Source organism: Ceratosolen solmsi, unplaced genomic scaffold, assembly GCF_000503995.2.
Source record: "Ceratosolen solmsi marchali unplaced genomic scaffold, CerSol_1.0 scaffold56, whole genome shotgun sequence".
NCBI classification, from domain to species: Eukaryota; Metazoa; Arthropoda; class Insecta; order Hymenoptera; family Agaonidae; genus Ceratosolen; species Ceratosolen solmsi.
Genome location: NW_011948425.1, coordinates 5,221,157 through 5,236,106, shown reverse-complemented (window position 1 = coordinate 5,236,106; position 14,950 = coordinate 5,221,157). Strand labels below are relative to the sequence as shown.

General features: G+C 38.9%; 2 protein-coding genes across 2 annotated transcripts in view; both read right to left on the bottom strand.

Annotated features, from left to right (window-relative positions):
• LOC105363042 (tetratricopeptide repeat protein 25) overlaps window positions 1–6,162 on the bottom strand; it is a 12,423-nt gene extending 6,261 nt beyond the window's left edge. Inside the window, exons 1-5 of the mRNA XM_011500613.1 lie at window positions 5,933–6,162; window positions 4,382–4,648; window positions 2,275–2,716; window positions 1,669–2,131; window positions 793–1,224 (exon numbers count right to left, since the gene is read on the bottom strand). Coding sequence (XP_011498915.1) covers window positions 793–1,224; window positions 1,669–2,131; window positions 2,275–2,716; window positions 4,382–4,648; window positions 5,933–6,162 — 1,834 coding nt within the window. The remainder of the gene's footprint in view (window positions 1–792; window positions 1,225–1,668; window positions 2,132–2,274; window positions 2,717–4,381; window positions 4,649–5,932) is intronic.
• A 795-nt stretch (window positions 6,163–6,957) lies between these two features.
• LOC105362920 (tetratricopeptide repeat protein 25-like) lies at window positions 6,958–14,242 on the bottom strand. The gene is made up of 5 exons (XM_011500463.1): window positions 13,964–14,242; window positions 10,560–10,832; window positions 9,349–9,775; window positions 8,559–8,924; window positions 6,958–7,557 (listed from the first exon to the last, which is right to left on the bottom strand). Exons 1-5 carry the CDS (start codon window positions 14,205–14,207, stop codon window positions 7,032–7,034), a joined length of 1,836 nt encoding a protein of 611 aa, XP_011498765.1. The 5' UTR covers window positions 14,208–14,242; the 3' UTR covers window positions 6,958–7,031.
• Between the last annotated feature and the right edge of the window lie 708 nt (window positions 14,243–14,950).

Sequence of the window (14,950 nt, the reverse complement as noted above, 5' to 3'; positions counted from 1 at the left end):
TTTTTAATATTTTTTTTTTTTTTTTTTTTTTTTTTTTTTTTTTTTTTTTTTTTTTTTTTTTTTTTTTTTTTTTTTTTTTTTTTTTTACTGGCAAATCATTTTATACGTAAGAATTTAAAATAAAACATTCGGTTAAATAGATAAATTTATATAAAATATTTTTAAAACGTCAATATTCACATTATTACGTTTATTACATACATTTTATTGGTCGAAATAGTTCATATATTTTTATAGTGTTAATAAATGAATGGACATTAAATACTTTAACGATTTGAAACTTTGGCACACTGTAATAAAAACATTAATCTCTTATTTTCCTTTGCCTGTTACTTATTTAAGTCTTTACACATTTTTCAATTTATAATAATGAACATGTTAAACTTTTATATTTTAACCTTGTATACTAAACAATATATTTGATATTAATTTTATTTTTACTTAACTAAAAATAACATATATATATAAATATTTATAAAAGTTGTCTTGAATTTATATAAAAAAAAAGGTAAAAATTAAATATCAAAATATTAGGGTGTAAATTAAAATACAATTCGAATACAAAAACAAAATTAATAAATTAAAATTAATTAGAATTGAATTGAATGTTCAGAATCTTGTGATCTTATATTCATATACATGTAATAGTAATAAAATGATGAAGCGACGAATGCAAAAGAAAAAAAGAAAAAAAACAAAAATAAAACTTGACACTTGGATAGATCAAGCATAAAAAAATTCTTGATTGGCAGGCCGAATGTTAAGAGATACGCATGTGAAAGCCGTAATTACCATCAGACATATAGATATCGTCGAGATTCGAACCAATCAAGTCCTCCTCGCCCGTATCGTCGATACAAGAGAAGTCGCTCAGGGATACGAGTTCATGCGCCTTTAGCGTCATTTCATCCTCTGAATTTATTTTGGAATCGTGCGACCTGATAATGTGCGTCCGCGAACTATCGATATTGAGATCCTCGATGTCAGCCTCGCTCGAACCCAACGACCGGGCCGCACCGGTGTCGATGTCAAGAACCTTATCGGCTAACATCATCGGCGCGTTCGACGTCTGCGTGCGACGCAGCGATCCTATCTTCTCGAGCAACTGGCTGACCGTCTCCTCGTCCGAGGTATCGTCCTGGTTGTCCGGGCGAGGCCGGGTCCGATAATGTCGCTTGCGCTGCTTCGGTGTGCTGGGCTCTTCTTTGGCGAGCTGCGCTGCTCCTGTGTAAGGCGGAAATTAGCCAGGATGTCGAGCATCGGTAATCAATTTTACTTCACATCCATTTGCCCCGAGGAATGACGCGATTCAGTAGTATTGGGAAGATAAGCCGCTATTGAGCGTCGCTTATTATGTAAGTGAGTATGTGAATGTGCTAGAAGCCATCGTTCGTTAATTGATAATTAATGCTTAATTGATATAAAGTTTCTAAAGTTGTAAATTTCTTGGATAAAAAAAAGTTTTATAAAGAGGACGGGAAGGAAGGCGTAAAAGGGCCAAGCTCCTCGCTTTTATCGTTGGTATTTGGTTCTCCAACGATTCCCACGATTGATTAGTGATTAGTCGATTGCAAGATCATAAATAAAGCGTAGCAAAATCGTTAACTAATGAATTTAGTGGCACTTTCGGCAAATCGAATGGAATAACTGCCCTCCCGCCCCTCTTACCGGGCACTCTAGCCTCCTTATCTTCCTCGGTCTCGCTAGAAGCATCGTCGTTGATCTTGTTAACGATCAAATTCGTCATCGGGGCCTTGGTCTCGGTCGCATCATCGCAACTCTTGCACGACTCGGACTCGTCCTTGCGCTTCTGATTTATCTGCCTCAATAGACCAGCTACTTGATCAATCAGGCTCTGGATGTAGCGAATAATCCATTGCTCATCCTTGTAATCCTCCTCCAAGGCGACCATCGCTGCCATCTTCAGAGCAATGACCGCCTCGCCGAACCTACCCAGTTTCAGGAGACTTTGCCCTGTTAACAGTTGACCCCGTACCGTCCACTTTTTCGACTGGGCGGCGTTGGCGCTCTTTAAGCAAAGTTTCGCCACATCGAGGGCCTTACCAAAGTTCTCCAATTCGAAATGACACCGGCCAATGTCATGGTAGAGCCAAGCTTGCGGAATCGCCTCCTACGAGAGTATAGTATTCGATAAATTGTGTAAAGCCCAGTGGAATTAGGCTTAATAACGAGGGTAAATGAAGCGTGGGTAAAGTAAAGAGGAGAGAGGGGAGCGAATCGGCGTAGCTCTTACTTAGGAAGCTAAGCACTTACCGTTTTCAAATCGTCGACAAGGCGCTCCCAGACCCGAGCCAGAGCGTCCAAGTGCCCGAAGGCCAGATGAACCTTGCCAATGACGACGAGGGCCTCGGTTATCCAGTGTACATTGCCGCAACTCCTCGCGAGAAAGATCATCTTCACGGCGAGACAGACGGCCCTGTCGTGCCGTCCCAGGGAAATTTGCTTGCTCGCGAGGTAACCGTAAAGTTCGAGCTGATTTCGGTTTGGCTCCTCGGAAACCGAGGCCAGGTCAACGAGTACGTCGCCCAATTTATGAACGGTCGCGGTGTCGCCCGACTCGTACGCTGTTTCCAATTCCATGAAGGTCGACGACACGCACTTGTTCATCTTCTTCAGCATCATCTTGGAGCGAGCGGTGATCGAGGAGTTGCTCGGACTCGGTAAGCGCCAAAAGTCTTTTCGCGACTCGAAGAACCTGCGAGCGGAGAGGCTAGAGTTGTCTCCCGTTCGTGTATCGTCTTTTGGCATCCCGTTACGGAAAACTTTCCGAAACATGAGCTTCCGGTTGAACGAGAACTTTGTCGGATTGTACGTAATTGCTTTGAGGGCATGTAACGAATGACGCTTGATGAATGGCGAAACTTAATTTTTGAAAGTTGTAGGGCTCTTTTAAAGTTTTGCTTTCGGCGAAAGTGGCACGTAATCGACGGATGATAATTTCAAAATCAAAGCACCGGATGTGCATCAGCGATAGCCGATTGCATTTTATTCCAGTTACTCGGATTACTAATTGCACGAATATCATCTTACTTTCATCGGGAGTAATATTTTGTATCGATGAGTCGAGTCATTGTTATTTATGACTCGAGACAATTAGTTGCTCCAGATACTAATGGCAAAATGTCCATTGGGTATGAATAACGATAAAACAGATTATTGGTAATATTGGCCAACTTTATACGAGACGTATAGTATTTACCATGAATTCCCATATGCCTTTTATAAACACTATTTGACGTTATAATGCTTTAATGGAAAATTAATTTTTACGAGAGAACTTTTAAATGCAATGCCTATGTGGAGATAATTTACGTGTATTATTATTGTTCATTTCAATCGAGAGCAAATATATGTTAAAATGACAATATCGATTGGTCTGTCTTTTCAAACAACGATCCAGTACGCATTTCATCCAACCACCAAATCTCCATATCGACAGATTAAGTTCCCACTTCCCCGCAACTAATAAAATACACATTATCTTCCTTAATAACTTGAAGGTCATTGTGACTAAAGCCACTTGTGACTTGCGCTGAATTCTAACGGATCGCCCAACTACGTAGCGTAACGCACACTATTGTATTAGCTAATAATGCATTTCCTCCCCTCCCCCAACCCCAAAAAAAGAAATCTAAATGTTAAAATAGATTTAATTATTCTTACGTAATTTTGTGCGTGTGTATGGATATTTGCAAATTGTGTGTACATAATAATTATTCTTTCCAGTTACGTACTCGTTTCTCAAATCTCGTTAACCATAGTGGTTTATAATACTTTGTTAAATTAAATAACGAGACACGTAAATTTCATAAAGATCCAAGAGATAAGAAAGCATACGTTGGACCTTCTACATCTTAATTTACAAAGTTATGATGAAAACGTTGAAAATTTACGCTAAACTTTAAGTCAATTATTTTTCTAATTACAAATTGTCCCTATTTATAAAGCAAAAACCGATCGATTATTTTGTAATCCAGTCTAGTTAATTACGATTAAATGAGAGCATTGATCATAGCAACGATAGAGGACGTTATTTATAGTTGCAGCTCGTTATTCTGTTATTAAGCAACAATTATTACCACCGATGTGTGCGGGTTAATTTACGTTTAAAGAGAATTATTTGCAAAGGTCGAAGAGAAATGTAGGAATGAAAGTTCCGCAAATAAACGATAAACATTTACTACGACAGTAGTAAATCCTCTCCTGTTGTACTTACATGCACTCGACTAACCGCGTCCTTAGTAAAATCAATTAATAAAAATAAAGACATTGGCATCCACGGGCCTATTCTTGGGGACCAGGTAAGTATTTTATAAAATATCCTGCGCCAACTCGATGCTCCTCTCGACCGACCGCCTACCTGAGAATTCTGGGTATATCGCGCAGGGGATCGGATGACTCGGCGACGACATCCCGGGCCCTATGCGCCGCCACCTCCGGACAGACAAAACCTGACATCTGCGGAGGGCGGAGGGTTGACCTCGATTGAACGCGAAAGTCCTTGGAGGTATTAGCCTCCGAGTCTATTGCCGCCTGGATGCGCCAAGCGGCGATCTGATGATTTTGCTCGCGAGGGCAGATCTGCGACGCTCTATGGTACAGCACCAAGGCCGACTCGTAATCCCCCCTAGAAACGAAGGAAATATAATGATGGTAATAACAAGGGCATCGCCTGCGCGGATTCGCCACTTTTACCAAATACGCTGGTGTGTCATTGGTATGTGTTCTGACCTGTGCTAGTGGCTCACGTGTGTACCCATATGGGCTTTATGATTAACACGTGGATGGAAAATCGCGTTGTTATGCAGCTGTGACCGCGGCACTTTCAATAACTCGATCATCCTCGTATTATTTCTAATATGAGCCGAGGGACGATAAGTTCTTTTGGGAATAACATAAATGATTCTTTAAGTAAGCTTTACAACTTCGGGAATTGTATGTAAAATAATAATTGTATCATAATAAGAATTAATGTCTGATTTGTGTGTATTATTTCTGGTATAAGCTAATGTGGGCTTTTTCGCCAATAGCCACACGCCGTATACATATCCTAGTGATCCTTATATATATATATATATATATATATATATATATATACTTATTAACATCAATTTACAGTCTTACATTACTTTAAATCACTTCGTTATGCTGGACAATCGATAAGCTTAAATCTTAATCTTAATGTGCGTGTGCCTATAGCGCGCGAAATATTTTATTAAACATTAGCAATAACGGAAGTTCATCGTTAGACTGTCGGGATAAGATTAGATAGGGATTGGCATCCGGGCTATTTATTAAGCTAGGATGAAAATTCTCAAAACCTTATCATACGAGTTTTTTCTAACTCTACTAATTATGCAGATAAAACAATATAACCTTATTTCCTGCTTATTTTTAACTTTGTTTACAAAACTTCAATAGTATTGCAGCTCTGCATTAAAAAGTTACGGGAAGCTTTGACTCCCACAGAAAGTTCGTAGCACAGAAAATTTGAAGGTTTCGCATTACGAGATGTAAAATGTAAAAGAAGTAGTTTCATCTAATTCTCCATCTATTGTCTCATTGCAAATATTCTATTTCGAATCCTATTTACATCTTCTATAGGCTGAAACGGTAGGGAATAAATATTGCAGTTAACCTAGCAAAATGTTAGTTACTTACGGAGTAGGTACACCCAATCAATCTCGAAACTTATTGTTTGCCTCGCCTTAAGAGCCACTCGACTAAAGCCAACAACCAACTTATTGCCGACATTCGGGGCATCGTTCTCGGTACCGTGCGCCACTCTCTCTCTCTCTCTCTCTCTCTCTCTCTCTCTCTCTCTCTCCCTTTCTCTTTCCCACTCTATGTCCAATAATAAAACACGACGAACTCATTATACAATATCACATTAAGCTGACAAGTCCCGTACTTGTAGCACAGCTGATCGGCCTCGTGGTGAAGCTGATTGGCTCGCGTCTGCTTGCATCCAATCGCCTTGGAATTGGTGCATAATCGAGTCTCGACATCGGCAACGACCTGCTCTGGCTCTCTGAGCTCGCCCTGGGACTCCAACGACAGCGAGACTCTCGGCAGCTTGGGCGTGCTAAGGGGCTCGCGTCGTCGCCGCGCGGTCCTGGCCACTGTCGCCGAAGAAGACATAGCCGCCGAGACTGCCAGGCCTAGCCAATGGCGACGCAGGCGTCGGTTACTCGCGATCCGAAGTTGCCGGCGTATCGAGGTTTCTGCCTCGCCATTAACAATATCAGACTGCCGGTCGCTCTGCGATATGGCGATCGATCGATCGCACGCGACGTTCCCGGACACCCCCCCCCCGCCCCCTTAGTCATTTCGTCCTGACGCACGAATATCGCCGCACGAGCAAGCGTTTTGTTTCGCTATCTAACTCACCACCTCGGCTTATCGGTTACTCATTCTTTCCATCCAATGTGTCTCGCACAAATCAATTAACACATGCCGCTTGCGAAATTGCATTGGCTATCCAACCAATTGCCGTTGTAAAATTGATAATAAATAATAATAATAAATTATAATATAAGTGTAATATATGTATTTGTATTTTATAATGTGCGAGCGAGGTGCTGCGAGGGTGAATGCTTTAATTGATGAAGATCTTGGAAATTCCTTGACATTGACACAACGAGCTGTGCCATCTCTCATCTCGATCGATAATTAAAATCCCATCAGAGTGAACGGATTCGCTCGAAATCAAACTCGACAAATAAGCAACGGGTTAAGTTAATATTTCTATTTTTATTAAATTAATTAAAAACTCGAACAATCTCACTGAAGTATGAAACAGTATAGACGATGACGACGACAATGAGCAGGAGGAGGTGGACGAGGAGGTGGACGAGGAGGTGGACGAGGAGGAGGAGGAGGAGGAGGAGGAGGAGAAGGAGGAGGTGGGGGTGGAGATGGAGGTGAAGATGGAGGTGGAAGTGGAGGTAGTGGTGGAGGGATAAGAGGGATTTTCGAAGGGAGGGAGGGACGAAGGAAGGAAATTAACATCAATTGAATTCGTTTATATTGGGCCTGCCAAGGATCTTCGTGTTGGGTGAGAACTTTTTGAGCAAATGATTGCGCAGCTCCTTCTCGTAGTTCTTGGGCTCGGTAGACGCGACCGTCTTCTTGGTGCTTTGCCCGGTCGCTTCCCTCGGCTTGCAGCCGGGCATGATGGACAGTCGTCTGCTCGCTGACACGGCATCCATGGACCTCAATAGCAGATCCATTTTGGGCCTCTGGTCCGTGGGGATGATTTGGAGTATGAGACGCTGACGGGCGGCTATGCTGTTGTTATCGCTCAAGCGGTCAAAGTCCAATCCGTTTATGAGAACGATCGTGCGCTCGTAAAAGTCCACGAGGAAGTCGACATTGAGATTCTGCGCGGACTGCAAAGCCGCCATTGCCGCCTCCCGCGCCTCGTTACGGTTGCTCTGGACGAGCTCCACGCGGATGAGGACGTGGCTCGCGTTCACCGCCCATTCCTCGTAGCCCGTGTTCAAGCTCAGCTCGCGCGTCTTTTTCGCGTAGAATCTTTGATTTGATTTCGAGAGAGAAAGAAACGTTATTAGCGGTGGCTCGTTGCTGGCACCCCGTGGTAAGCAATATTTTCTATATACATATATACATATATATATATATATATATATATACATATATATCTGAGGGAATTGCAACGTTTGATTATACCGCTGTGTAATATTAATTCAATTATAATGGTAAACTATAATAAAATGGTACATTATGAGTAAGAATTTATATAGACTCTCTTGCACGATACCTTAAATAGTGAAAAATTTATAAAAATAATAAATCACTTATCAAACATTTTACTAGAGATAAGTGATATTTATTATAGTAGTAGACTGCTTTTCAATTGCTCTTGAATTGAAATATGAATTTGAACAATCGGCGATAAAATATTGAAAGCCATTTTGTTGAATACTCCGCTATTCGATAATTGAAATCGCACGTATCTATCGAACGAAGTCAATTGATTATGTTATCTTATATTTATTACGCGCGTCGACACGAGACGAACTTATACCCTTGAAATTAATTGTCATTGTAACAAAACAATTGCCGATTATATCGAACTCATCTACGCTCACACACTGAATTATCCACACATTGATTCGGATAATTACAATTCGATGTAAATGCATTGGAATTAGTATAATTAGCAATCGCCAAAGGATTATCGTGTATCCAACGATATAGCTAAATCGCCATTATTATTAATAAATAAAATTAATAAATAGTTTGCGACAAAAATTGAAACACTTGTTATTATTGATGTTTACGCGCGTGCACATGCACAAACACATACGCGCGTAGAGACAATTTATGTCGATAAACTGGCAACGAGCGTATAGTGCAACTAGAGTGCTTACAATGACGCATCCATGTGCTTTAATTGACAAAGTTCTAGGACTAAGCAACTTATTCGAGTCAATTTTCACGGCACCTAATTACGGTCAGATGCACCACCGTCCTCGTCCTGAGCCAAAGCGAGCCCGGGGCATTCAACGTACCGCGCAAGATCGTAGCGGCGCACCTCGAGGAAGAGTTTGCACAGCTCATGGAATATCCAGAGTACCTCGAGGGTGTGCTTAGTTAGGGAGAGCCTCCTGTTGCAGACGTTCAGGGCTTTCTTAACGTCGTAGCTGGGTATCCAGGCAAGGTCACTGTCCCGTAGCATCCGGGCCGTTCTGATGCCGAGGAGCTGTCTCAATCGGTCCGTCCTCTCCTCCTCGGACTCGTTGCAAAAGCGCTTCAGATTACGCGGGTCCATGTACACGCGCGCCACCATACGAGAGAGCACGTCCATCAATTTGTAAATATCCGGAAGCAATTGACGGCCATACGACTCCAATTTGTCCTTAACCAGGTCCACCATCCTGCAACGTCCGCGCACATCATTACACAGCATTACACATCACGGCTAATTGGTTATACCTCGGAAAAGCCTCGCTCGCGACGATCCTCAATTGTTATCCGTTCGAAAAGCCGGCGAAGCGCTAAGTGCGCTAATACTACGAATGACCACGAGTAAAGTCACCGTGGCAGTGGCTTATGAAACGATAAAGGACGATGGCATACAATTGCCAATCATTTTATAATTAACGAGCGATTCGCAACGATTCGCGCGATCTCACCTCGATCGCCCAGCTTGAGAATTACAGTTGCAAATACCTGTCGGATTAATTGGCGCGGTTGCCGAGCGATAATGACGAGTGGCTTTTGTAAAGGATTGTCACGACATTGGACACTCGTCGTTCGATTGAGCGTGCGCGGTTTAAGTAGCCAACGCGAGCATCGTACTTGAAAAAGAAGGGATAATCCCGGCGCAGGCGGGCCAGATGTAGCTGCTTGAAAAGGTAATTGGCGTCCTGTTTGGCGAGGCATCTGCGGTGCAGGAGCTCTTGATATAGGGCGAACCTGCGCCCGGGCGTCTTCGCCGCTTCGGTCCTGGCATTCACCGCGTACAGTGGCCGGCGCGTCCTCAGGGCCTCCTGCTGGCTCTGCGACCTCGTCAGGGATTTATTAATGGAGGCGAGGAGCGAGAGACTGCCGGCTTTGTTGGCGGAAGCGAGAGCCGGTCGGTGAAGCAGCTCCTGGAGGAAGCGCTTGTCGTGGCAGGTGCCACCGAGGTACATCAAGGCCATTAGATGATCGTGCTCGGTACGGTACTTTTGCAGTTTCGCCTGAGAATCCGAGATCTTAAATCTCGTGTGCTCGTCGCCAATGCCTGCGTGACGTCCGTCGTAATGCTTATAAAGGCGAATACTCGGAGGCGTTTAAGTGCAGGAAGCGAGCAAAATCCCTGTCTTAGCTACTAGTGAAAATATTGAAGAAATTGTTGATGGATTATGATGGTGATGGAACGAATTTGTTAAGAATTTAGAAACTATTAGGCCGCCCTGTTTTTTTCCCCTTTAAATTGTAATAGAGATCAGAGTTTATAATAAGGATAATATATAAAGCCATTACACAATTGCCCCGCGAGTACATAAGCTTAATAGAAAAGAATAGAAAAGAAAAAACAATTATAAAAAGAATAAAATTTATATATGCAAAAATGCACGTTAATAATGATTATTAAATTTAAATATAATAATGATAATGATAATTTTGTAATGGCAACTTCGTTAGCCACTGTCCTTAATCGTGAAAGGCTCTGAAATATTCTCCGATCGACTGACTCTTCACTTTAATTCGAAATAATAAGCGTCCTTTACGAAATCGTGCTACACTAGAATGATCGAGGCTTCGGCAAAAAAAAAAATTAGTAAAACAATCCGATCGCAAAAATGAAAGATAAAAATTAAACGGAGAATGAAGGGGCAGATGATCATCGCACAGCATAACATAACGTTCGTTACGAACGAATTTCGGAAGGAAAATCTCGGGTAAAACTTTTATAACCGCTCGCTATTAAAAAAAAGTTGAAGCTCGAAAGCACGGGTGAGTGAGAGAGGATTGTGACGGCAATGAATAATGGCTGGGACAAGCTGTAAACGCTTTCGCGAGACCTTCTAGCTCGTCCTCCAAGTCATTAAGTCGCTCCAGGACCTCCTCCCTATGCTCTCTGAGCTTCGTTATCCAAGGTTGAATATATCGCATCATCGTCGACGACACATTAGCACCCACGCAGTCCTCGATCGTCTCGTTAGCCAACAAAACCGCGAATCGAAAGGTCATCCTCTGCCGCGCCCCTTGTTGTGCGTAAACGAGACTGCGACAGAATTCCGCGACAGCAAACAGCGCCTCCATCCTTGTATAGTTTGCAACCACGTTTGTTGGATCTGCGATTTATATGCTTATTTATAAACTTATATATGTGTGTGCGTGTGGGTGGGCGCGTGCGTGAGCGCTGTTGTACACACATATACGTGTGCGTGAGTGCGTGCGTACGTGCGCGCGTTCGTGCGCGCGTGTGTGTTGTCTGTGTATGTACGTATATACGTACGTATGCATGCACGTATGTGCATGTGCGCGCACTTGTATTTAAATGTACGACCGTATGTGTATACATTTCAATTTATGCACGGATTATTTGCGGTCAATTACAATTACAAACTACTCTCGTTTTGCTTACCAGTATTGCCATTATTACTACATTAGACATAACAGCGCTTTTCATGTCATTGACTAACCGAACTTGGCTCATCCTCACCTTATCCTCACGTGACAATTATTGTAAAAATTTTTAATTAATTATAAATATAGACTAACGGTCGATTAAATATTATGAGAGAAATTAATTCTTTCTTATAATCGTGGTAAAGTGCATTTTAGCCGCGTGTAAGCAATAGTGAAATATTGAAATTAAAAGTAATGCTGGTACGTGAAAATTTTTGTTTAGAAAATAATTCTGAGAGAAACGTTTCGTCTGCAATTATCGAGGATTATCATTGAGTAATATAAAAATTGATAGTGAGGATAATATAAAATAATATAAAGACTGGCTCTTTATTTTTGCCGCATTTTATCGTTAACTATTAATTTGCCTTCCTTTTTCATTTTTGATTGTCAAGTCTTTATATCCGTACTTTTAAACAGCTGTATTACGAAAATAAAATTTTGAAAATAAATATTACATAAAAAAAATGAAATATCATCTTTTTAGATATTTTCTTATATGGCTAACTTTGACTAACTATCTTTTATGAAAAGAGACTTTGACTAACTATCTTTTATGAAAAAAAAAAAAAAAAAAAAAAAAAAAAAAAAAAAAAAAAGTTGTACAATACTTTATTTTCTCCGGTATAAAATTAGAAAAAAAAATTTCATTGTATCCAGTCTTTGTTATTTAATTTGAAATTCAATCATTAAGAATTTCGATAATAATTTCACGACACAACCGTAATTGTCCAACTACGTTAATATTCATAAGACCACGTATGTTTGAAACAAATGAATAAATATTGTATTCAAATAAATGTATTAAAATTATTTTTAATTTTTATTCCTGTATAAAGCTTTTTCTATATATATATTATATATATATATATATATATATCTTCTATTCTATTCTATATTATATATATCCTTATATTGATAAAGCATTGCATTATTAATGAGAAAGAAATATTGAAAAAATTTGCCTAATGCAAAACGCAAAAACTTCATTTAGAAAAGGAAATTCAATCACGATGTTCCTTGAATTACGACTTTGAAAAACATATAAATTGAAAAAGCCTATCTAGTGCGCACTATAACAGGTCATAAAATGTAAAATTCACCTTTCCAACTATTTGACTAGTGCAACATAAGTCGTATTTCCTCCGCCAGTGTGTTATATATCGTATTCGTAAAGGTCCTCTGAGCTCATCCATCTATACATGTAATATTTACTGTCGGCGAGAGAAAAAGAGGGAGGAAGGAGGGAGAGAGAGAGTGAGAAAGAGAGAGAGAGAGAGAGAGAGACTAGCTCTGAATAATATTCTGCCATAACTGCTGATGCGAATAAAATTAAAGATACGTGGCGAATCATCGAGAAAACTTGGATACAAGCAAAGTTCGAGCGGCCTTGACTCCTCTTCCATCCTAATAATTTGTCGCTCGACTCGGCATCTTCCTTACTTCGCTCGAGCCCGACTGCCCGACTTATTAATTACTCGATATTGATGCTGGTCACCGGGACGGCAAAAATTGTCACGACGTACGTAGCATTTTATGAACACGATTCGCTCTCACCATATTTCGCTTACTCCGTTAGACCGATTTATTAATGACCTCATACTTCGGGAAACCGACAGTGTAGATAATTTTAATTAATTTGCATGCTATATTTTGAATTTGCCTGTATTTCATTCATTTTGAATTCATTATTCATAACAAGCAAAAGGAAGACAATGAGATCCTCGGTTAATATCAATAATTAATTAAAGGCCATTTTTATTCGGGCTAATATGCTACATTAACTAGGATTATATAATCTTTTAGAAATTATAAATTTCCCGTTATTTTCGAAGATGCGGCGACAAAGCGACAAATGCAATTGCGCTTTGCATATAGTATTTAATGTAACAATTAAAATTAAAAATTATCATTGCAAAACATTATAGTCGCTCTGCTGAATAATGAACATATATTCATTTGTTATTGAATAAACTATGAGTAAGCGAGAATTTTAATGCAGTAATTAATTTAATACAAATTTATAAATTACTCGGTAGAAATAAATCTATTTGGAAATTCCAACTGTATGCGAGATCGCAATAAATAATTCTAAATTTAATCTTTGTTCTTCTAATATTCACACTCTTTAACAATAGCGTGAATTATTCTCTGAAGTAATAAAAATAAATATATATATATATATATAAATAAATAAATAATTCACTTTATTTTATAGCGTACTTAGTTAGTTTTTGTAAAAATAATCATCAGAAATTTTTCAAATATCGACAACAATAGACTCCCATGAAAATTCATTTAAAAGTATTTTAAAAATATTGATAGAATATTATATTGATAAAAGTATACTCGTACATTTTCTTAAAAAATATATTACTTAATTATCTTTATTCAATATACTACTTTCTAATCCTAGTAAGGTTATTGTGTGTTATAAGATAAACATATACTTATAACAACGAGTTAGAAATGTAAATTACTATATAGAGATATTTTAAGATATATTACATATTACCTTGCACACGTTAAATAACAACATAACCTTAACATATATCTTCATCTTTTTTCATTTCACCTTTGTTTTTTTTTTTTTTTTTTTTTTTTTTTTTTTTTTTTTTTTTTTTTTTAATGCAAGCTTCATGTTTTGATTTTCTTGTAATTACCGAAACAAATATGCTAACAATTATGCTAAATTGACAAGTAATAGAAAGAATAGTCACTGTTTAACGAAAATTAAGATGCATATTACATGGATTTTCTCCCGCGAATCACATTGTTAATAGAAGTGTTTTACCTATTTCCCTGCATTTTTCAGCGACTGTGGATGCTTCCGTAAACTGACCAGACTTCATTAAAACCTCGCTAAGCCTCATAAGTGTAATGATAAAATTTTGATCCCCATATTCTGTAGACTTCTTGTAGTACTCAATTCCCTTGAGGAACTTATGTAAAACGGTAAAGCGTCTGCCCCATTCTCGATAGAGTATTTGAGCGTGAAAAATTTGATTCTCTTCATCATCATTGAGCAATTGCGCCATTTTTTATAAAGATTTATTTCGACGTAGAGTCGTTCGAAAATTTAAAAATTTAGTTAACAAAAGTTTTGAAGTCTCTTCTTCACGAGAATTTTGAATATTTTTTCACAGTTGTCTTGGCGAGTTTTTACATTTTTGCTGTATTATGACATTTTCAACTTAACACATTTTTATTATACTTTTTCCAAGTGAAATCAGTTAGAAACGAATAAGTTAACTTTGAATAATATTCGAGGATACGAAAAGTTAGTACGCGGCATTTTACGGCTTTATGAATGGATCGATAAACGTGAAAGTGGTTTCATATTGTCAAGTTTTTTAACTTGTGCTCAGAATTTCAGAAAGACCAATCAAAACATACCCACTCCATTAAAAATACGAAATTCCTCGAAGCATGCGGCTTCTTTCGGGTTATTTGTACTCTCGTTTTAAATAAGAAACACAATCATTACTTATTAATAGACTAATAATTTTAGAAATTTAATCAAAATAAAGGAAATTTTGTGAGATTGTTATTGAGATTATAAAGGAAGATATTCAACGATTGATCTTTATATTAAAAGAGAAACTTACATTCGCGAAACAGAACGTCGTTACAGTACGACATATATATCATTTATGCGATAATCTTAAATTTTTATATTTTTATCATAGAAATAATATGATAGATAATCTGAAAAATAATATTCAATGTAGCAACATATGGAATAGTTATGGAAAGTCGTCTCATACGGTTCATCGCAACC

What these genes read in the sequence shown, in the direction of transcription:
- LOC105362920 (XM_011500463.1), bottom strand. Translation starts at nt 14,207, where the DNA reads ATGGCGCAATTGCTCAATGATGATGAAGAGAATCAAATTTTTCACGCT. An exon ending in TGAAAAATGCAGGGAAATAG is followed by an intron (nt 10,833 to 13,963) that starts GTAAAACACTTC and finishes TATAAATCGCAG; the next exon opens with ATCCAACAAACGTGGTTGCA. An exon ending in CTTGGAGGACGAGCTAGAAG is followed by an intron (nt 9,776 to 10,559) that starts GTCTCGCGAAAG and finishes GACGTCACGCAG; the next exon opens with GCATTGGCGACGAGCACACG.